A 24,596-nucleotide genomic window follows, 5' to 3' on the forward strand; every position below is an offset into this window, starting at 1 on the left:
TCTCCCATATAGATATTGATCAGACCCAGACTTGCTTAGCTTCACCAAGGTGGTGACCTCATGTGCGTTCAGACCATAGCCTGATCTGATGCCTCATTTATTTGTTACAGGAAGAAAGGGAAAAGAGAGAAAATGTCACTGTGTTGAATATGGTCACGATCCTGAAGAATTTTAATCTCATTCATGAAAGAGATTAAGTAGTCTGTATATGACTACTTAAAAGCACCTCCCATAGAGTTCAATGAGACTTAGTCCAAAATAAATGAATATAGGATTGTAGCTTTATAATGCAATCAAATATATGTCTGTTTTGAAGTAAGTCTCATGGAATGTGACTTATTTCCATAGTAGGTGTGCGCTAGGGATGGGGTTAGTAGCTGGTTCCTATCTGTTTGAATTCCGACAGCCCAGCTTTCAGTATCAATCCGTCATTTTTTGTTCCCGATTTGTGGGGGGGTTTCCAGCGAAAAAAATAATGTATTTGCTAATGAAAATGCTTATGCTGTAGGCACTTGTTCCACTGAGTTAAGTTAAGAATGCATCAGCTCAGAGGAAAGCTGATTACGAATTTGGAGCGGATTTTTTTTAAAAAAACAACAATCCTGTGCTGATGACAGCAGCATCCCGCCTCAAGAAATCAATGCCGATCTGAAAACAATGAGGATTGTCGGATTATGGCAAAATCTGGTAATAGATCCGATTTAGCAAATATTCTTCCAAAACATTAGTGTGCATAAGCTCGTACCATTTATCATATATTTATCTCCCATTAGCACTGGTGGGATTTAAAAGTGCTTCAATGTTTATTAACAGAAATTTTGTATCATCTATACAACCTGTGCCAACCTTTGGATCCACAGAGGTTGCTGAACTACAATTCCCATCATTCCTGATCACTGGCCATACTGGCTGGGGCTGATGGGATTTGTAGTTCAATAACATCTGGGGACCCAAATGTTGGGAAGGGCTTATCTATAACCTCTGTCTATCCATCCACCCATCCATCCGTCTGTCTGTCCGTGTGTGTGTGTGTATGTGTGTGTGTACCTGTTGTTGAACTACAGTTACCATCATCTCTGACCGTTAGCCCTGCTGGCTGGGGCTGACTGGAATTGGAGTCCAACAATACCTGGAGGGCCACAGGTCCTGTACCTCTCCTCTAAACCAACCACAGACTACAAGAGAAGGTATGATGAATGAAATTATGTTGAAAATGGAAGGTTATTAATTAATTGTACCTGTTGGAATTCTGATGTCAATATTGGATAATGTGGCTAAACCACTTCCCCATGAGAAGTATCCGTTGGTTACCTGCAATATATACCATACATTAGAACTGCAAACACATGCAATAATTATACTCAGTACGTGTATGTATGAAATTATCTATAATCTGTTTCTCTTGTTTTGACACTCAAAGGCCTTGTTTGCATGTAATGCTAAACCATGGTTTGTTAAACCATGGCTTAGCGTTGTGTGTAAACCCTCCCCAGCAGCTTAAGTATGGTCTATTTATTACTATCAAATCACAGTCTGAAGCATGGTTTGTTGATATTGTATGGATCTTGGTTTGTTTTAAGTTAACTATGGCTCAGTGTTACATATGAACTCAGCATCCTTCCTTAACCATGATTTGTTTATCTGACTGAAGATACTCCCTGTACTATAAAGGAATGATGGAAATCAAACTGGGAAACAAATCAAACTCTGGAGAAACAAGCCATGGTTTGCTTGATCATCTGTGGGACAACTTGTGGTGAACTTACGGCTTGTTAAACAAACCATGGCTTAGCATTATGTGCAAACCAGGCCAAAGATTTTTTTAAAATGAGATGCCACAATACAAAGGAAGGAATAGGGTGAGTCCGTGATTTTACTTTAAATATTATTTTCTTACCTTTTCAGTGTTGCAAATTTCATAAAGTACAAGGGTGCAAAAACAATGAAAACAAGCCAAGTCATATCTGGTGAAAGATGTTTTATGCCATGGATGCCACTTGGGCATTGAAGGGCAAAGCCAGATCTAACAATAACCTCAAGATGCAAAACTGTTCTTTAAGTGAAAATGCATCCCCATCCAGAACAAACTAACTACCACTTTCCTGGTCAGATGAACCACTAAACAACAGTACATCGACCTTATCTGGCTTCAACTTACAAGCAATTCATTAATTGATGATTAAGTTGAACACCTGGCAGTTCATGAACTTAAAAATAACTGGTTGGCTGCCCTACTTAAAATGCAAGTCACCTTGATAGCACAGTCATTGATGTCTGCAGGATGGGTTGGTAGCCTTAGTGAATGCTCATAGCTGTCCAGCTGGTATCTCAAGGGCTGCTTCCGATTGATGGCTTTGGAGTGCTAGGCAGGTCAACAGAAAGGAACAAGAAATGAAAGAGGTTTTATGGAAGATTTACAGAAATAAAGTAACGCAAGTATTTATAGAAGCTACAAATGGCAGCAAAAGAGGCATTCCCTCCCCAGTGTGAGAGAAGAAGGAATGACTCTTCTAAAACAATGCCTGCTGTAGCAGCTACAGACTAAAAACAAGAAATAGGCATTTTTTAAAAAAACCCTTCAAGCTATTGGGGGTTTCTATTTGGGGGCTGTGCATGCCCCCTGATCCAATTCAGAACCCAATCTGGTACTTCAGAGCAGCCCAAATCCAATCTGGGATAATACAGGTCTGACCCTGTTTTAAAAACTTAATTAAACATGCAGTCAGGATGGGCAGGGGAGGTTGTCTGACTGGGTCTCCTTTTCATCCGCTTCTCCTCGCTGTCAGACCCCCTTCTCTTTGACAGTTCTGGATCACTCCAGGGGAAACAGTTTGGGAACTGCCATCATCGAGCTTCCAGTCTTGGCCACTTCCTCCTCCACCTGCCACCATAGGGCCTTCTGATGAAGCACCTTGCAGAGCAGAGCTTGGAAAAGTTACTTTTTTGAACTACAACTCCCATCAGCCCCAGCCAGCATGGCCACTGGATTGGGCTGATGGGAGTTCAAAAAAGTAACTTTTCCATGCTCTGTTGCAGAGTAAAAGCAGGTACAAACAGTTGTCAATTCTGTTTTTATTTTTAACATGCTGCTTATTGCTTATTGCTTATTGCTATGACCTTACATAAAGAGATCAGAAGCAGGGCTCGTTCTATCAGCTCTGCTGAAAGACCACCTCCATCAGGCATCTCCTACCCCTGAACTGTTTCTAGGACAGCTGGTCTTGAGGTAAGACTTACTATTGCTCCCAGGCTATGGTCTGGAGGCACATGAGGCCAGCACCCTGTTGAAGCTAAGCAGGATCAGGTCTGGTCAGTGCCTGGTGGGAGACTGCCTGGGAACCATATGTAAGCTTCCTTGGGTTTCTATCATGAAAAGAAAGGTGGGGTATAAATGTAATAAATAAATAATATTTAAGAACTGGTACCTGAGTTTGCTTTTTTCCTCTTCCCTCCCTGCCCCTTTCTCCTTGTGTGTTGTCATTATTATTATTATTATCATTACTTTAGATTGTAAACCTGTGGGCAGGGATTGTGCATAAGCTGCTCTTCTGGGAGCCTTTTTGGCTGAAGAGCGGAGCACCAATGCAACAAATAAATAAATAATGTAGCAAAATGGGATGCTTCCATATGGCACTTTATTCTGGGCTCAGTGCTTTTCATGAATGCAAGTTTTTCACAGCGTCCACATGCCGGCATCCTCATCAAGATGCCATCCCATTCCCCTCCCCCTCCATTTAAGTCAGATTCACATTCCCCTGCAGAAAATTCATTAAGCAAGAAAGAGCCACAGAACCATTTAATTGGTCCCGATTAAATGGGAGTGGAAATATGGGATGGCCTTTTGATGAGGATGACGTTGTGTGGACACTGCAAAAAAACTTGCATGCACGAGCAGCACAGAGTCAACAACACACTGCCATGTGGGAGTAGGACTGGGGGAGAGATTAGATTCAGTTTGCATTGAAAGGTGAATTTACCTAATTCACACTTCTCCATACCATACGCAAACTGAAACACAGCCATCGTTCAATATTCACACTTTTCTGAAGTTTGCAATGCTGTTCTCACACCATGTACAAAATGTACATAGAATAGCGTAAAATGTCCACATACATGCATATATATAAGTGAAAATAACAGAAAAATGCATTATATTAGGGGAAATTGTTTTTGCAAAAATGTGTATATTAGGCAAAACTGATTACAAAAATGTGTATATTAGGAAAAATTCACATGAAAATGCTGATGAATTTGGATGAGGGCTTCTTCTTTTTAAAAAAATCACAAACTGATGTGGAGATGAGAAACTAAGAGAAAGTGAGATTGACAGATTCACTGGTCCATAGTTGCCAGTGTGCTTAGATCAGTTTTATAACCGATTTTTTTAAAAAAAGAAAGAGGAGAGAGAGATAAAAACACTTACAAGTCCTGTGTGCTTCTTACAAGACTCATATGTTAAGGCGCTATCTCCATTTCTCCAGCTATCGTCTCCAATCTCATCGCTTATGAGAAATTCATTCAGTTTTTGCACACTGGAACCAGACACATAGAGGCAGATTGTTACTGCTCATAACAACATGCTGGGAAATTGCTGAATAATGATTAAAACATCTCTGTGGCATTGGTTGTAAACCACCATGCTCCCTGACAACATAATGGATGCTCTCTGGACAAACAGCTCATCATATGGTAAAAGTGCCCCTAAACTCCACCATTTGCAATTGAGGTGGGTTGGTCTCCAGTGGGAAAAGAACACATCTATACTTAGAAGAAGGGGGGTTCTAGCCTAGTCATTGTCCCAAATGTCTAGGCTTCTATCTGTAGTAATTTTTGTTCATATGGGAGAATGTTCAAATGCAACCTCCACCATCACCACCGGCAGTTTCACTCAGGTCCTGCTTACAGGCTTCCTATAGGCATTGGTTGCCAGTTTGTTTCCAGGGTTAAGATGCTCACGCTAGTGTTTAAAGGCCTACATGACTCAGGCCCCAAATATCTTAAAGGTTGCCTCCCTTCCCCATAGGCCCACTTGGATGTCAAAATCAGCAGAGGGAGCCATCTTGGTAGTTCTGCCACCCTCAGAAGTTTGGAAGGGTAGTGCCCCCAGAAGAGTGCGTTCTCTGTGGTAGCCCAAGTTATGGAATTCCCACCCCACAGAGGTGCATCTACCACTTTTACTGTACTGCTTTCGGTGAACGCTGAAGAAGCACCTTTTTACCCTGACCTTTGACACTTGAGATATGCATATACCCTATTCTTGTGACTGTAACTTTTTTTAATATTAAATTTTAAACTCTTGTAATCCACCCAGCTACCTGATGGTGTAGGGTGGGTTATAAATATCATCATAATCATCATCTGGTTGGCCATCGTAAAAAGAAAATGCTGGACTAGATGATCCTTTGGCCTGATCTAGCAGAGGTCTTCTTATGTTAGTTTGAAGGGGTTTGTTGTTGTTGTTATGTGCCTCCAAGTCGACTACGACTTATGGCGACCCTATGAATCAGTGACCTCCAAGAGCATCTGTCATGAACCACCCTGTTCAGATCTTGTAAGTTCAGGTCTGTGGCTTCCTTTATGGAATCAATCCATCTCTTCTTTGGCCTTCCTCTTTTTCTACTTCCTTCTGTTTTTCCAAGCATTATTATCTTTTCTAATGAATCATGTCTTCTCATTATGTCTCCAAAGTATGATAACCTCAGTTTCATCATTTTAGCTTCTAGTGATAGTTCTGGTTTAATTTGTTCTAACACCCAATTATTTGTCTTTTTTGCAGTGCATGGTATCCGCAAAGCTCTTCTCCAACACCACATTTCAAATGAGTTGATTTTTCTCTTAGCTTTTTTCACTGTCCAACTTTCACATCCATACATAGAGATCTGAAATACCATGGTCTGAATGATCCTGACTTCAGTGTTTAGTGATACATCTTTACATTTGAGGACCTTTTCTAGTTCTCTCACAGCTGTCCTCCCCAGTCCTAGCTTTCTTCTGATTTCTTGACTATTGTCTCCATTTTGGTTAATGATTGTGCCAAGGTATTGATAATCCTTGACAAGTTCAATGTCCTCAGTGTCAACTGGGTATGATCTAGAAATAGACAAGTTTCCTTCAGATCAATTCGGAAATGGCTCACCAATTATGAATACCTTTGAGGAACTCTCGGGGAGAGAAAAAACTTACTAAAAATTGGGAAATCTAAATTGACTCATCGTGCCCAAAGCACTATATTGCTTTGGTTTAAAATACCATCAATATTTTATCGAGGTGCTGATCTGAGCTCAAACAGAGCTGAACAAAGACCTACAAAAAGATGTTTTCAAACTCTGGTGAGCAAGCTGAAAGTCCCCTCATTTTCTATTCAAAGCTGGAGAACTTTTGGTGAGCTCCAATACTCACCTCTTATTTGAAGTGAGAGTTATAAGATTTGTATTTCTGAGTCCAGAAATGTGAAACTTGCTGACCTCATTAGATTTCCTATGTGCTACACAGGAAGGGCTGTAGTTCAAGAGCATCTGCCTTGCATGCAAAACATCCCAGGTTCAATCCCTGGCATCTCCAGGTAGGGCTGGGGGAGACTCCCTGAATGAAGGCCTGGAGAGCCACTGCCAGTCAGTGCAGACAATACTGAGCTAGATGGACCAATAGTAAAGGGCCCATCCATGCCTAACAGCAAAATCTGCATTTTCTATATTCAGTTGGTGGCCTCGAGATCCATACATGTCCTGTTTGTGGTCAGATTATTGTGAAAACCTGATTTTCAATCATCCATACATGTGTGCTTTTTTTTTTCTAAATTGCTTTAGCATTGGCCACTCCCCTAAGTCCACCCCTTTTCAGTGATTGGTCCATTAAGGCCATTTGCTTTTCATGTGCTTTTTTGGAAAAGCGCAGAAACCTTTTCTTTTAAATTCCCATGCATGTGCAGGTTTGTGGATGTGCTATTCGATGGAAGGAAGACAACCGGCTTGGCAAATGGAATGCCCATGGACCGCCTATTGCCGTAAAGTCCACAACATGAGTGCACCAACGTTAATGCAACTGATTATCAGTTTAGGAAGGCATATGGGGTTTGGTGGTATTTCTAATGCGGATTTGTGAACATGAAAATCTGTACTTGGTTGCAACGTCATATGGACAACAGTGAATTAAATGAGGACACAAAGCTATAACACTGCAGATTATACAGTCATATGGACAGGCCCTTATACTGAGTTTACTGAACTTCCTTTTATCTAGGGTGCTTCCGGATGGTTGCTATTTTGTGGGTAGGATTCAGTAGGATACCAGCAAATTCAGGTTGCACAGTTAAAGTAGATTTGGCCTTCCTGCACAACAAATGCACTTCCAAAATAATTCATACTTTTTGCAGGAAGGAATGTGATGGGAAAATGCACTGGAAATTGCTTGGTGCAAAGTTGCATAACTTTCCCTTAAATAAATCAGAACGAATGCTCAATAAACTGCTGGTGTTGTACTGTATAACCTCCTTGCAAACTTTGTACAAACAAATCAGGATCAATGTTCAGTAACCTGGTTGCCTTGAAATGACCCCAGCAGGGCTGGCGCCAGGGGGCGGCCAAGTCGGGCCCTGGCTGAGGGCCCCTCCTTAGGGTGGGAGGGTAGCGTTCCCATTCTGTGATCCATGTCAGCATCAACTCCCGACACTGCTGCGGATTGTGGAAAGGGAGCTCCCAAGCACTTCCCCCCATATAGTTAATGCGGACCACACATGCCTCACCTACCTCTAGCTCTCCTGTAAATGACATGCGTGTGGATAAATAAGGATTAGTCTTGGATGTAGGTGTTCACAGGATCAGGCATTTTACAAATATGGATTAGTTTTGAAGGACAGTCTGATCAGTTGGCAAGATAACAGCTTGTGGGTTTTTTCTTCATTTATATTGATTGCATCTTGTTTGCCATCTAGGTTGATGGCAGGCATGTCCGCAAGCAGTAGAGGACACGCAAAGGGGGTTATTAGTTCTGCGAGATCTGTACAGAGGGGTTGCACTCTGACACCACGGGCCCAGAGCAGGCTGATGCCCAAGGGCCCTGGCATGCCTGGTGCCGGCCCTGGAGCCTAGAGAGCCTTTCACGGGACTATACTGCTACAGATATTTACATTAACATGAGTTGAAAATTTATTTAGTAGACTGCAGTGGTACATTCAAAATTTAAACAGGATTCATTCACAGAAAACCACAAAAGGTACAGCCCACTCTTAACCTTTCTTTTGGAAGCATTGGTTTACTTTACTTAGGCAATTCCAAGAGCTCAAACTGACTTATTTAGGTGTAATTTTTTTATTTCTTAGTTGTTAGTTACTTTAGATGCTATAAATGTGGATTTTATTGTTATTTAAGTTACCATTATATTGTTCTCTTAGAAGCTATCTGTAGAGTCGTGAAAGGTCAACTGGATTGGGTGTGCTATTTTTGCTATACTGTTCTTCTATGCATGTAACAACATTTGTGATCTCTTACAATGTTAATAAAATTAAAATTAAAAAAAAAAGAAAACCATAAAATGTTTCTCTACCATGTAACAAGACTGTTCCCTAAATGAGGGTTTTTGGCCAACACATGAAACCACTTAGTTATCTGGGGAATGGGACACTTAATTTTATATGATAATTTGATGGATGACAGTGGGGAGAGAGTTGCCAAGCCTGCACTCGCTGGGAAATTGCTTTGGTTGCAAGAGGAAGATAAGCAGAGGGGAAAAGGTTCTAATAGCGTTTGAGATTTGTCTTGGCAAAAATGGGATCTTTGAAGAGCTCAAATGTGCAAAGCAAGATATTCTCTGCTGGTGTTACAGCTGAGCTAAATATAGGACAGAGAGAGAGAGAGAGAAGGGGAGGGAGGGTGAAAATTTAAACAAAGGAAAGGCAAGGGTGGAGGGTTGGAGACTGCAAGAAAAGGTGGAATATGTCATGATTAGGATAAGAAACTTTTCTCCAGATTTTTTGTTGTTGTGGCTTCCCCTCCTGCCCCCTGACTTCCCATGTAGTTCACTTGGGGGGAGGGGGAATAAAAACATATTGTATGACAAAGATTATCCACAATCTGTGTTGAGAAAAGGTCATAGGAACATAAGCAGCTGCCTTATACAGAGTGAGACCATTGGTCCATCTAGCTCAGTATCATCTGCACTGACTGGCAGCAGTGATCCAGGGTTTCAGACAGGGAGTCTTTCTCAGCCTTTCCCAGAAGTACCGGGGATTGAACCCAAGACCTTCTGCATGCAGAGCAGATGCTCTCCCACTGAGCAACAGCCCTTCCTTATTCTCAGTTCTATAATTTGCACAAATTTTGCTTGTGCATTTTTGTGTTTTGCATAAACTATTTTGCTTGCACTAAGCGTCATGTCATGGGCTGGGGCAAAGAATTATGCAGAGCAAAAGTGGTTAAGATGTTTAACCAAACAGGGATGGGATGATAGGTCAGTAAGAGAAGCAGAGGCTTTCCATGCAATCCCCAGCATAGTCAGGGAAGGCTGGGAAAGTCCCAGTCTGCAAACTTGGACACTATGAAATTGGTTCAAAACAGAGGTGGGGAACCTCTTTCAGTCCAAGGGCCACATTCCCTTCTGGGTAATCTTCCAGGGGCCACATGCCAACAGTGGGCAGGACCGGAGGCAAAAGTGGGTGGAGCAACAAATGTCAATTTTACCTTCGTACAGTAGGCTAATTTCAACACACTCTCACACACTCCTCTGTGTCCTCCAGCCTGGCAAGCAAGAGGCTTTATCAGTGTTCAAGGACACATACCAGACAGGCAGAAACACTTGAGGAAGACGTGGCTGTGGAGGGAGTGTGGCCTGGAGAGAGGCCTGGAGGGGCATATTTCACCCCTAGGCTTGAGGTTCCCCACCCTTGGCCTAAAAGCTCATGTGTCTTAGTCCAACTCCTGGACACTAGTTGGCCCTTCATCATGCACGTTCCATCCCTGAGCTCGGTCTGCCTGATCCACAGTCTCCCAAGTGCAAAAAGCTCACATAACTGGGGCTGAGTTTTCCAGGCAGGACTTTTTGCTCAAAGTCTGAGGCCTCAACAGTGTTTTGCAGGGAGTCTAAAGGGCTTATAGGGCAGGTGGGCTGACCAGTGGAAGCAGAGCAGTAGTAGTGTAAAAAAAGACAATGATAAAATTCCTATTGGCGGCCCCCATTTTTCCTTAGAATGCACCAGACTCAACATCATTCTGAGACATTCCAGGGGAGATATGACAGCATCATTATAAAAAAAAAAAGTAAAAGAAGAGGCCATTTCTCAGTGAAAGCAAAGCAAAGCTAAGAAAACAGGAAACTGTCAAGGTCTGTCAACTGTGAAGTAACTGTGAAGTCCTTCATCTTGTCTGACCAAGCTCTTTGAAGCAATTTCTTCTGCAGTTACAGAATTCTCAGTCTCCACAACTTGGCTTTTTTAAAGTAGGAACTAATAAAGGCTTGCTTGCAATTGACACTGAATGGGGTCTGCATAACTAACTCAGAAAGACCTACAGCAATAAAGGCTTTCCCTCCCCAACACACACACACACACACACATTTTCTGGAGTCTTTTTTGCTGCTGGGTTAAAGCAAAGCCTGTTTTTCCTAAATGAAAGAATTCACACTCTCTAAGCAGGCCACTCATTTTGCATAGGAATTGAATAATACATTCATATGCATTAAAACACATACCTTATGATGGCCTTGACAGCAAATCGAACGACAGTGGAGAGCAGGAAGAGTGGAGTGACCAGAATGTGGAACAGGGACAGGGATGCAAAGGCCTGGGCTGTGGATGGTGGTTCCTCTTTAACATAGGTGTAGGTCACAAAAGTCTGTCACGTCAGGAAAAAGAAAAGGTTGGTGGTAGCGTATGTGACTTCCAGCAGAACAAGACAAAGGACATGCAAGTAAGGGGGAGGAATTCACTTCTGTTTGCATATTAATGAGAAAGTTTTCAAATTCGCTCTTCTCAAATGAACACACAAACCCAAACACAATTATTCTTCAGAAATTTGCGCTCCTCTGAATTTTGTAATGCAGTTCTCTGACCAAATAATTTGTATGGAAATGCATGTATTAGGAGAAAGTATGGATAAAAGTGCACATATTAATGAAAATAACATGCAAGAATACATTATTGCAAAATGTATATATTACTCAAAACTGTATGCAAAAATGTGTACATTAGGAGAAATTCACACTACGATGCTGACAAATTTTCATGAGAATTTTTTTTTAAGCATGTTGCTGCAGAAATGTGGAGAACTTAATTTAAGACTGGAAGAATGAGAAACGGAGAGGAAAGAAATGGGCAGATCTTTCCATCCCTACCTCAACCCTACACCCAAGGAAATCTTTCACACAAAAAACCCTTTCACTGTAGAAGAGTAGAGCACTTTCTGAATCTAAGGCAGAAATTTCATATGACCAGAAGCGTACCGAATAAATCTCTTCCTGTTAACTGGAAATATCATGACTGGCTACATTTACTGTGGGCTCTATGACAGATTCAACCATCCTTCTATGTGAGGCTGCAGTTCTACATAGCTCAAAGACTAACGGCTGGACTGTACTACCCGCCAACACACTACCAGTTGGGATTCAAAGGTTGGATTGATTACTTATAAAGCCCTGAATGACTTAGGACCTAAGTACTTGAAGGAGTACTCCTCCCTCCATATTGTCCTGCCCGGCTGTGGTGTAGTGGTTAGAGTGTTGGACTAGGACCTGGGAGACCAGGGTTCAAATCTCCACTCAGCTATGAAGCTCGTTGGATGGCCTTGGGCTACTCACCAACTCTCAACCTAACCTACCTTGCAGAGTCATTGTGAGGAAAGGAAGGGAAACATGAATGCCACCTTGAGTTACAGGGAGGAAAGGTGGGGTATAAATGCAACAATAAATACATAAATTGTTTTGCAGAGACCCTCACTATCAAAAGTTATACAGTATGTGGCTACAAGAGAGGCAACCTTTTCTGAAGTGGGGCCCTAGCTGTGGAATGCACTACCCTCAAAGGTTTGGTTGGCATCACCTCCCCCCCCCCTTCAGCACTGGCTTAAAAACATAGTCATTTTACCAAGCGTGTTTAGTGCTCAGTTTGGGGATTTTTACTGATGCTGTTATGCAGTCATAAGATTGATGATGATTGGATTTTACCTGCACTCGTGCTCGCTGTTAATGGAAACCACTGTTCCCCCATCCTGAGATCTTGTTGATATATAAGATGCATTACAAAATATTTAAAATAAAATAAATGAGTTTCATTTTCTGAGACTGGCATTTTCAGTTTTCCTATCCCCTGGTCTCTGATATTGGTGGTTGCTGTTATTTATTAAATGTATATCCTCCCCTTCCTCCCAAAGGAGTCTTGGGCAGCAAACACATCAGTGGTAAAATAATAATAATAAAAAACATACCTTAAAACTTTCAAAACAACTAAAAACACGTAAAACAATCTATGGAAACTCCATGGAGTCTCTCCCCTACCTCTCTTTTTAGGGATTTAGAATGCACATACATTGGATGGGCATCAGAATGTACATTGGAAGGCGCCTTGAAGTGTGGGTACTGCCTTTTCTTTTCTGAAACATCTGGCTGCTTTGCAGAAGACTTTGTGCATCCAGCCAACAACGACTGCACTACCACCACTACTGGGGTGGAAAGCAAAACAGATAGAATTGGACAGAAGGTGAGCTTGGGGTAATTGTCTGCACCAGTGGAACTACTAGCTCCTGCTAAGTAATAACATGCCAAATTTTGACTGAATATCAGAAAAAAACTCCTGTTAGAGCGGTACGACAATTGAACCAATGACCTAGGGAGGGGGTGGGCTCTCCAATACTGGAAGTATTCAAGAGGCAACTGGACAGCCACCTGTCAGGGATGCTTTAATTTGGATTCCTGCATTGAGCAGGGGGTTGGATTTGATGGCCTTACAGGCCCCTTCCAACTCTGTGATTCTATGATTCTAGGGTGCAAGGGACTATGCAACAGCCTTTGGAAGAACATCCGGATCTCACACTGGCTTGCCGGACGCCCATGGGAAGCCCACAGTTCCCATAGCTTCCTGAGCCCATCAGCCTGTGAGCTGGAGTGCAGAGGAGAGGGAAGGAGAAGAGGAGGAGCCTCTCTTGTTATTGCGACCACATCTCCATGGTGGGGTGAGTCAGAGGCTCCATTTCCTCAGAGGACAACAGTAGCAGATGATGCCTAGTAGGCAACATGAAAATGAATGTTGGAAGATTCAGCACAGGCAAAATAAAGGACTTCTTCACACAGCACATAGATAATGCACATGATGGCTGTGCTCTGCCACCCTAGTCAGAAGCAGTATGTTTCTGAAAACCAGTTGCCGGAAGCCTCAGAGGGGAGAGTGTTCTTGCACTCGGGTCCTGCTTGCGGGCTTCCCCCAGGCACCTGGTTGGCCACTGTGAGAACAGGATGCTGGACTAGATGGACTAGATGGTCCAGCAGGCTCTTCTTATGTTCTTATGTTCTTATAAATGATGGAATTTCCTCCCACAAGAAGCAGGGATGGCCACCAGCTTGGATGGCTTTAAAAGGGGGTCAGACAAATACACGGAGGATAAGGCTATGAATGGATACAGTGGCTATATTCAACCTCCACTGTAGGAGGCAGTATGGCTCTGAATGTTAGCACTGCATTTGAATGCAGGCAGAAGCTGAACTGTAAGAGAATCCCTGCTGAAGGAGCACACTTTACCCTTGATACAATCACACTGAGCTTCTGGATTTAAGAAAAAAAAATAAGCTGGCATTTATCTACAGGGAATTACGTGTTTGATAGGCAAGATCCCTAGATCTGGCTAACTAAGGTGGTGATGCAACAAGGCATGCTTGCTCCTGCATCTCAAGAGAAGGGGGATCTCAAAAGTCTCATCTCCAAGTGAGGAGTGTAAGGAGAGAGATAGAGAGAGAAGGAAATGAGGTCAGCAACTCTAAGAGTATCAATCTAGCACTAGTAGAAGGAAGATCAGCACAGGTTAGGAGGGAAAGGACAGTCTAGGAAGCATAGAGGTTCCTCTCTTTGTCTACTCTTTCCCATGCAGGCACACCAGCTTTCACTGCAAGCTGAGTTGCACCACAAAATTTCCAACATTGAATATTAGCTTCGGAAACTGCAGGAGGGAAGAATGCTCTTGCACTCAGGCAGAGCTTGGAAAAGTTACTTTTTTGAACTACATGCTGGCCATGCTGGGTGGGGCTGATGGGAGTTGTAGTTGAAAAAAGTAACTTTTCCAAGCTCTGCACTCAGGTATAATGGGCATCTGGTTGGCCATTGTGAGAACAGGATGCTGGACTAGATGGGTGTTTGGCCTGATCCAGCAGGGCTCTTCTTAGGCAGAAGATGAAGAGCAATTCCAGGGAAAAACAACCAAAAGGGCATAAAATGCCACCTGAGTAATCCTAGCACCAGAAGGACACCATATTATTTCTGTTCTTGATATCACACTTGAATGTGATTTATATTATGAGACTCTTTTGTAAAGTGCTTTGAGAGTCTCCTAAGGCTAGCAAGTGGGATATAAGTAAGCTAAATAAATAAACACATGCTCTGCTGCTACTATTGCTGCTTTTGAGCTACTGCCATGAAGGAAAGGGGGGAAATGTTTGGGGAACACCTTTCCTAGACCTCAGATGGTTTGGGAAAGTTCTCACGGTTTCCCGGTCCTTTTTCAAAGCCATGACCAATTTGAGGACATTTTTGTGAGTGGTGAAGGGTCGCTAACTCTAGATAGAATCTTTCTGTTGATATTTCGATAATAATGATCAGTGCTTTTTTGGTAAAAACCAAGGTGCTGGTACTCATATCTTCATAAAAGTGCTGTGGGTGCAAGCACAAAATGGGTGTCATGGGTGTGTGTGTGTGTGTGTGTGTGTGTGTGTGTGTGAGTGAGAGAGAGAGAGAGAGAGAGAGAGAGAGAGAGAGAGAGACCTGATGGTACTCCATACCAGTGAGTACCATCACAAAAAAGCTCTGATAATTATAATTGTCACTATCATCATCAGGAAATGTTTTACGTATCGGAACATTCAAAATAGCACCTGCCCTGCGGTTTGAAATGATGCACCACCTCAGAAAACTACCACTTTGTTCTCCTCCATGTCTACAGCCAGTTTAACAGTTTGCTTAATGAACCACCCACCATGCCTGTTTCACCCCCCAATAATTCTTACCGCAAGAACAGCTGCAATTGGTATAGCTGCATTCATAAAAACTGTGGAAATAAGCAGAACCATAAATTATGCACCAAACCTTATCAGAGTCCAAACTGTACTATGAACTTTCACCTTAAGATTATTTCCTGCCCAGGATCAAAACACCGGACAACTCCTTAACAGGAAAAAAAAATGTTTTTCATGACAGACAAAAACTTGGAAATATTATGATTTGTGTATTTTACTGAGCTGGAGAACATATTCCCAAAAGAATTGTAGAGTTATATACCACAGTTAAAACGTTCCTCAGTGGGGAAGGGGGAATAATTTAAATTGCTGGGGTTATGTTAACCTAATCCTAGGGTGGCCATTAAAAACAAACTCTAATTTATCAGCCATCCATAGATGCTGTGTATAATTATTAATGTAAACTAACTGATGTCAACAAGCTTAATAAGGAAGTTTAGAGGATTGTTTGGAGAGACATTGTCATGTTTGTCCCAGAGTATGAGAAAAGCAAAAAGAGGTCAGAAAAATAATGTTATTGAATCATTTTTTCCTTTAGTCAAGTTTCATAAACTTGTAAGTTTCACAGAGCTTTTTTTCCCATCTTAGAAGATGAAGAAAATGGACAGTCATCTTTTGGGAAATGTGACCTGCTTCATTCTATGTGATCTTTCTCTGCTCAAATTGGGACTGGAGAGGGGATTGAATCCTGGGAATGAGCAAAGGGCAAAAGACTATTGCCCATGTAGGCCCCAGGGATTGTCCTTTCAATCTGTGGCTTCTAAAATTGGGGTCAGAAGCCACACAGAGGAAATAAACTGAAATGATATGATAATTCAGTCATGTGCCTTGGATCTCTATAAGCAACTAAAAATCTTCAGTTGGACCTAAGTCTAGTAATGGCTACTAGGTATGATAGTCATGTATTAATGCCAGTTGCTGAGGTTCAAAAGTGGGAGAGTGTTACTGCAATCAACTCCTGCTTGTGGGCTTCCAATAGGCATCTGAATGATCACTGTGCAAAACAGGATGCTGGATTAGATGGGCCTTTTTGAGCTCATCCAGCAGAGCTCTTCTTATACTCTTATCTTGCAATATTTTATAGATGGAAACAGACACATGCTTGCAACACCCAGATTTATTTTCATACTATGAGATAGGAACATGAGAAGAGCCAGTGGCCCATCTAGTCAAGCAACTTGGCCTCAGAGCACCTAACCAGATGCCTCCACAAGACACAACTGTGATTGCACTTTCCCCTCTTGTGATTACCAGCAACTGGCATGAACACCTCACACCTTTTGTTGGTTACTTAAGATGTTTTCGTTCACCCTGACCTTTGGAAGTGAAGCATGCACTTTTATTAGTCCTCCCTGCAAACTGCAAATTATACTGTGAGTTGTTATTTGTTTCATGCTTTTATTGTAGTTGTTTTAGGGGCTGTTGATTAGGGATTATTTTGTAATTGGATTTTAGCCTATGCAACCCATAGGGTGGGCAAGACTTTTGCTAAAATCGAACTTGGCACTGGACTTCCCCATAGTTCACACATTTGCTATCTTTGCAGATCAATCTTGGATGCTGCGAACTTCTGTGGGTTTTCCTAACACTGGATTCTTTTTAAACCACACTGAATATAACTATGTTATTACCATTGTATTCCCTGTGCTGTGTTGCTGTGCTAATGTGAAACTGATCAGCATGTGTCTTTGATTTGTTATATGAAACTTACTAGGAGATCTCTCCTTTTCTCTCACAGTAACAGACCAGGCGATCTCTCACTTTCCCCCACAGTTGGGGGGGGGGAGCACGAGGAGAAGGTGAAGGAAAGGATTGGGTGAGTGGGTGGGCATGAGGCAGAGAGAAAGCCACTTTCCTTTCCTTTTCAAAGGGAAAACATTTTTAGAAATAATGTTAACAATATTGTTATTTTTCTGGAGAAAAAAACAAATTGATAAAAACAAAGGATAGTGGAAAAATAGTTAAAATGGACTATAACTGCCTGCTAGTTCAGCAGAATGTGATCTGAACCAGCACCATTTAGCAGATCCAATCTCTAGCAACCCACCCTAAGATGGTAGAGTGAATGGCTGGTAAGAAATACCAGAAGTTAATTTAATTTTTTAATTAACATTCTTTGGTGCATTTGTCCAAAAGTAGACTCTTCCAGAAAACCTTTATTCATCTCTGCTTTTTTATTTAAACCTGATATTTTGCAATGCTATTGGTTACAGTATGATTACCGTTACTTATAGCTACAGTAAGCTGTTGTATTTATTGTTGCTATGATTTGGGGGGGTTGCATGCCTATTGTTGTGTTTATTTCTGTGGCTTTTGTTTTTTATATCATGTGGTACTTGTTTTTTTAACACTGTAATTTGCAGCTACTTGGGGTTTGTCTTTGAAAAAGAAAAGAAATGATCAAATAAAGAAATGACAGCCTGCCAATCAACCTGTCACATATGGGGGATCGGTGGGATAGAATTACTTACTGGAGAGAGATGTGTAAAGAGCAAAAGTTTTGAGGCTCGTAAGTTCTTTCATCCTTGTTTCTTCCACGCTTCTACAGAATATGTGCTCCCAAGCATACAGTTTTAAGAGTTTGATTCCTTTCAGTATTTCATTGGTTTTCTTCAGCCTCTCTGTAGAATAATCCTTTCCACCAAAGGAAAATGGAGGGAGAAAATGAAAACTGCATTAAATCACACTTTTCAGCAGCAGCAACAGCAACAACCACGATAACAACCCAATGAGAAAATGGTCTTTTTGTCTCTTAGATCCTTTACATCAGCCTTCACCAACCCTCAGGGATGATGGGAGTTATAGTCCAACAACATCTGAAGATCCAGAAATGAGGAAGTCTGCTTTAGAGCCTTTTCTTTTTTTTTAAAAAAAGTCACCTTTTGCAATTTATTCTAGGTATTGAAATCATTTTGGGCATTGATGCGAGTGGTCTCATTCACATTACTCTCATTCACACATTTTAAGATGTCTGAAGATTAAGGGTCAATTCGGACAACTCTCCAATTCAAAGTGCAATTTCTGATTCCAGTTTGGCAGGCAAGTGCTAGCGTAGCTTAAGCAATTCAGGCGTTATGGCAAACTATGGCTAGTGCCAAACTGCAAAGTGAGTTCACAAGATGGGGAGAGAAAGAAGGAAGAGAGCCCACAGCATGTTTCCAATCTAAACCATGGCTTGAGGACACATCTGGAACATATGAAGTTGCCTTATATTGAATTAGATCATTGGTCCATCCGGCTCAGTATTGTCTACACTGACAGGCAGTGGATCACCAGGGTTTCAGATGGGGTCCTCTCCCAGTTGTACCTAGAGATGCCAGAGACTGAACCTGGAACCTTCTGCTTGAAAAACATGTTCTCTACCCATGAGTTATGGTCCCTCTCATTGAGTCAATGCCATCAATCAGGTTTTTTTTAAATGTTATTGCCACATCTTATGAGGAGAGATTGAAAGAACTGGGCATCTTTAGCCTTGGGAAGAGAAGACAGAGGGGAGATATGATAGCACTCTTCAAGTACTTGGAAGTTTGCCACACAGAGGAGGGCCAGGATCTCTTCTCAGTCATCCCAGAGTGCAGGATAATGGGCTTAAGTTTCAGGAAGCCAGATGTCAGCTGATCATCAGGAAAAACCTTTAATTGTTCGAGCAGTACAACAATGGTACAAATTACCTAGGGAGAGCGGTGGGCTCTTCAATACTGGAGGCATTCCAGAGGCAGCTGGACAGCCGTCTGTTGGGTATGCTTTAACTTGGATTACTGCACTGAGCAGGGGGTTGGACTTGATGGCCTTATAGTCCCCTTCCAAGTCTACGATGTTATGATTCTATGATTTTTAAATGAATGGAGTGCTTTTTAATGCAAAGATAATGCTATTTAACTATATTGCTGTTCCTCAGACCAATGTCAAATCAATAAGCAGGAAACACATCTAAAAAGAGATGTTAAGCAACATGTCTGATGGCATACACTGGCCAGGTATATTATTGTTGTTGTTGTTGTTGTTTATTTCTACCCCGCCTTGGCCAAAAGGCCCTCAAGGCGGCTTACAAAAAACACAAATATAAAAATACATCAATATAAAAATACATCAATAAAAACAACATAATTTACAATAGGCAATACATAAATAAATAAATGTGGGTGAGAAGGAGGATGGGCACAGAAGAAATCCAAAGGAATGGATCTTGACAGGAAAGACCTGGAGGAGAGATCCTTTCTCCATGATGACTAAGATGATGGATTAGTGATGCCGTGCTACTCAGAGTGGATTTTAGTTCAGCCACCACCGACTGCCCCAACCCAGATCATAGTATAGGACTCTACTGTTACCATTCTAGGCACCTTCTTTAAGTAGCTGCAAGTGTCATGTGTGGAAATGACTTACAAGTGTGCTCTTCTGAGCTTCAGCCAACTTTGTCGCTATGAAATATTGTATTGGAGCCAGCAGTACAATGACAGCAGCACCAACCAAGGCACTCCATCCAAGTAAGTTGTAGAGCAGGATCACACCCATGATGATCTACAAAAAGAGGGAAGAAACATAGACACTTAGGAAATGTAGCCTGTTCCATAGTTTGGTGCATAAACCTGCACAGATTATCTAAGGGTGGATTCATCTGGGATTCACTGGGTAGAGCTGTCAAATTCAAAATATGCATACAAAGTGTTCAGCTGGAAAGCGCATGTGACAACAACTAATGCACTTATGGGGAACCCCTGATAAAAATTACAGTGGTGATTATGATCAATCTACTGATTAACAACACAGTGTACAGGAGGTCCTGCTTCCTGTTTCCTTGTTCACAGAGGACTGCTGGAGCACAAGGCCTTCTTCATATTGGCACCATACCTGTGGGATTATGCAGGCTTCCCATAGGCATCTGGTTGACCACAGAACGCTGGCCTAGATGATCCAGCAGGGCTCTTCCTATGCTCCTAACTCCCTGTCCTGAGACATCTGTCCAACCACATCTCTTTAGAGTTTCAATCTCTTTTTAAATGAAAAGATGTAAACTAATGGTGCTTCCCTGACATTTTTACTTTTTATCAATTGCTTTCATTTAATATATTGTGCTGATTTGATCTTGGTAGGAATGATGTTGTTGTTATTAGTCTTATTATTCTTATTATTTGACTTTATTGTGAGATGTTACAGGTACCCTGTTGAGCTGAGAAGGGAGGGAGGGAAAGGAAGGAAGGACAGGAAGCTGCCTTAGGGCCTGTCCATATGACTGTATAACCTGCAATGATATAGCTTTGTGCCCTCATTAATTCACCATCATCCATATGATGTTGCAGGCTAGTACGGATTTTCGAGTTCACAAATCCGCATTGGAAATACCACTGAAAAACTGATAAGCTTTCCTAAACTGATTACCACATTAATGTCCATGCCCTTGGATGCAATGCCACAGACTTTCCTGCAATAGGCAGTCCATGGGCGTTCCTCCGTCATATGCCAAGCCCCTTGCCTCCTTCCCACCCAACAGCACATCTGCAAACCTACGTATGCATGGGAATTTAAAAAAAAAGATACACGTTTCTGTGCTCTTCCAAAAAAGCAAATGACCATTATGGACCAATCACCGAAAAGGGGTGGAATTGGGTGGGCGGTGGCTAATGCTATAGCAATTTAGACACACAAAAAGCCCACATGTATGGATGCTTGAAAATAGGGTTTTCACAATAATTCAACCACACACAGGACATATATGGATCTAGAGGCCACCAACCGAATATGGAAAATGTGGATTTTGCGCGTAGGTATGGACAGGCCCTTATACTGAGTCAGACCATTGGTCCATCTAGCTCAGTAGTGTCTACACCACAGGTGGAGAACCTCCTGCCTGCAGGCCTAAGTAGGCATGTCAGGCCTTGCCATTTGGCCCACCTGCAACACCATTTTAGCTAAGCCACACCCACTTGCCAATCACTTGATGTCATACTACATGACATCAAGTGTAGGCAGGTAAAAGGCATCTGCACATCCAAAAGAGGCACTGCCAACCAGCTGCGATTTGGTGCTTCATAAGCAATTTTGCCTGATACACACACATTTTTGCAAAGCAGTTTTCCCCGATACAATGCATTTTCCCTGATACAAGCATTTAGAAGGTTGTTTGAAACTGTTTTAGAAGTTTTGATTGTATTGTTTTAGTATTGACATGTTTGCCTCCCTGGGCTCCTTTGGAGGAAGGTGCAGAATATTAATCTAATAAATGAAAATAACAATAATAATGTATATGTACACTTTACCTTAGTACATGCATTTTTGTACACATTACTCGGCTGGAGAACTGCATTTCAGGAAGTGTGGGGAATTTGGGGAAGTGTGAATTTCAAAGGAAGGTGATGTTTCTGTTTGTGTAATATTTCAAAAAGTGTGGATCAGGTAAGTTCATCTTTAAATGTGAACTGAATTGAATGTTGCCCCCATCCTTAGTCTAAGTTGTACCACTTCATACTACAAGGGGGGGGGACTCACAAGACTGAATGCTCTTCCGTACCCCAAAAATAAGAATTGCTGCATAGAGAAATGTAGATGTCATAGAGGAAGCTAGCCTAAAACTGTTTTCCCTGACTAGTGTTTTTAGATGGAGGGGGAGTAACATGCAGGAGCATTCAGTCATATGAGCCCCACCAGCAGTCTGAAGTAGTACAGCTCAGACATAGGTTTAACCACCTCAGTGAGAACTAGCTCCACCTCTCACCCAAAGAGGATTACTCCTACCCTCTTTCTTCCTGGTGAATATGGAGAGTTGGGGAGGTGTCACTGACCTTCTTATGTCAACACTGGGAACATAAAGTTTTTACTCAAATGCCATGATTAGCAGAAGGGTCACCGCTCAGTAATAAAGCATCTGCTTTGCATACAGAAAGCCTCAAGTAGAATCCCTGGCATCTCCAGGGAAGGCTAAAAACCTGGAGAGCCGTTGCCAATCAGTGTAGACAGGGCCGGCTCCAGGCATGCGGGGGCCCTTGGGCATCAGCTTGCCCTGGCCCCCCATGCCCCCCCACCTTCCCCACCCCCCACAGCCCCCCTCACCCCCGCGGCCCCCCTTACCTGTCGGCATTAGCATTGCCCTTAATGAAGGTCTGTTTTAGCATTGCCCTTAATGAAGATGGTGGCCGTGGCTTCCCTAAGGGGAATGAAGCCTCCGCCGCCATCTTTGTTGATGGCACACGTGCGTGCTACTCGCACACATCTCTGCCATCAACTAAGATGGCGGCAGCGGCTTCAGTACCTTAGGGAAGCTGCGGCCGCCATCTTCATTAAGGGCAATACTAAAAAGCCATCTGACAGGTAAGTGGGGGGTGGGGGGCACGGATTGCGGGGGGCGGCAGCGGAGGGCCCCTCAGGGGCTCCTGTAGCTCCGGGGCCCTCAGGCCAGTGCCCAAACTGGCCGCCCTTTAGAACCGGCCCTGAGTGTAGACAATACTAAACTAGATAGACCAATAGTCTGATTTGTATAAGACAGCCTCCTATGTTCCTTGAACATCATGGTAAGCCGTCATTTAAGGGAGGGGCAACCAAGATGCATACAATGCATATAACCTGTCACCACTCTTAATTTTTGACCTTCATGCACAACAGAATCTAAGAGGGTTACATGTTACATTTCTTATGTGGATCAGCATCTGCATAGGACGTTTCACATGCCCAAACCATAACATATTGTTGCGCGCCTCCCCAATCTCTGAGCGGTGAGATTTCAGGGGTCCCTGCGCTCCTCCAGGGTTTGGTTTCCTTTGGGAAGAAGGTCAGCGGAGACTGCGGTGTCTTTACAAAATATGGTTTATTTATTTACACACATTCCAACCTGAGCTTAGGATGGAGGGGTTCAAGGCATCAGCAGTCCAATATCCAGCTTTTCCATCTGGGTTGCAGGAGACATCCTAAAGCCATGGTGCAGAGGGATAGTGTCTCTGCCTGCCTCCAGCCCCAGCCATTCTCGCTCACGACTCAAAACACAAACCTCTCCTAGCAGCCAGGAGGGGGATGGAAGGCTCTCCTGAAGTGTTTCAATGACAAAAGGGTCTTCCTGGCCCATTCACCAGTTGCTGGGCAACTGATACACCCATTACAAACCTGGCCACTCTATTTGTTTAACAAAAGAAATTCATCTGGCCAGCAGAGCCAGCCCCAAGGCACAGGATTCCAAATCAGAGGCTGGAAAGGGGACCCACAGGAATCATCCACTCCAACCCGCATGCTCATAACAATATGAACAGTAGCATACCTTGAGGTTTTTCTTCATATCATTCTTCCAGACAGGTATTTATTGTAGAAAGGATGTTTGTGATGCATACAAATTTTGTTGCAGTATCCCACATAATGTTGGTGGCATGAAAATGCCAGCATATATTTTATCACCCCATTTAATCCAGACTTAAGACTTTCTGGGAAAAGCCCAGTAAGGTTAAATCACAACAAATCACACACCTGGTGCCAAAAACCCATTGGCAAAATCTGAATGAACCTTGACGAAGTTAAGCCCATAGTCCATGAAGACCTATGCCCTCATAAATGTGTTAGGCCACATCAGCATCATAAACTGAAAGCACTATTATACCACTGTCATGGTTTTCCTCAAAAAATCCTGAAAAGTGTCATTGGTAAAGAGCGTCGAGAGTTGTTAGGAGACCCCAATTCCTCTCATAGAGCTACAATTCCCAGAGTTCCCTGGAAAGAGGGACTGAATGTTAAACCACTTTGAGAACTGTAGCTCTGTGAGAATAGGGAATCTCCTTAATTACATATGAAGGTGCTTTGGTCAGACCACAGGCCAACCTAGCCTAGTTTTGCTTATTCTGACTTGTCCTGGTTCTTCAAGGTCTCTGGACACAGATGTTTTTCCTAACCCTGCTGCTTGAAATCCTTTACTTCAGGGATGCAGAATATTTGGGGAAGGCCCGCAGCTCAGTGGTAGAGCATCCACTTTGCACACAGAATGTCCCAGGTTCAATCCCTTTTGGCTTGATCTAGCAGGGGTCTTCTTGCGTTAGTTTGAAGAGGTATAACCCAGGAACAATTTTTCCCTAATAATGGACAGGCTTCCTTCACTAGGAAATGGCTCACTAATTATGAATATCTTTGAAGAACTTTCAGGGAGGAAAACAAAACTTACTAAAAATTGACAGCTCTACATTCTCATGTTTGAAGAGCTATATTGCACTGGTTTAAAATCACATCTCTGTTTTATCAAACTTCCAGGTGCTGATCTGAGCTCAAACAGAGCTGAACACCTACAAAGGGAGCAAGCCCAGAGTCCCCTCATTTTCTATTCAAAGCTGGAGAACTTTTGGTGAGCTCTAATGCTCACTTCGTATTTGAGGCGAGCATTATAGGATTTGTATTTCTGAGCCTAGAAATGTGAAACTTGCTGACATCAT

At 42.5% G+C, this 24,596-nt stretch overlaps 1 protein-coding gene across 7 annotated transcripts in view; it reads right to left on the minus strand.

Annotated features, from left to right (window-relative positions):
- Positions 1-24,596, minus strand: part of ABCC9 (ATP binding cassette subfamily C member 9) — a 116,328-nt gene that overhangs the window by 60,570 nt on the left and 31,162 nt on the right. For all 7 annotated transcript variants that reach the window (XM_061638377.1, XM_061638378.1, XM_061638373.1 and 4 more), the window contains exons 10-16: positions 19,588-19,722; positions 17,673-17,835; positions 15,193-15,233; positions 10,681-10,823; positions 4,424-4,532; positions 2,252-2,362; positions 1,239-1,311 (exon numbers count right to left, since the gene is read on the minus strand). In XM_061638377.1, coding sequence (XP_061494361.1) covers positions 1,239-1,311; positions 2,252-2,362; positions 4,424-4,532; positions 10,681-10,823; positions 15,193-15,233; positions 17,673-17,835; positions 19,588-19,722 — 775 coding nt within the window. The remainder of the gene's footprint in view (positions 1-1,238; positions 1,312-2,251; positions 2,363-4,423; positions 4,533-10,680; positions 10,824-15,192; positions 15,234-17,672; positions 17,836-19,587; positions 19,723-24,596) is intronic.

The sequence above is a fragment of the Rhineura floridana genome, chromosome 8 (assembly GCF_030035675.1).
Source record: "Rhineura floridana isolate rRhiFlo1 chromosome 8, rRhiFlo1.hap2, whole genome shotgun sequence".
NCBI classification, from domain to species: Eukaryota; Metazoa; Chordata; class Lepidosauria; order Squamata; family Rhineuridae; genus Rhineura; species Rhineura floridana.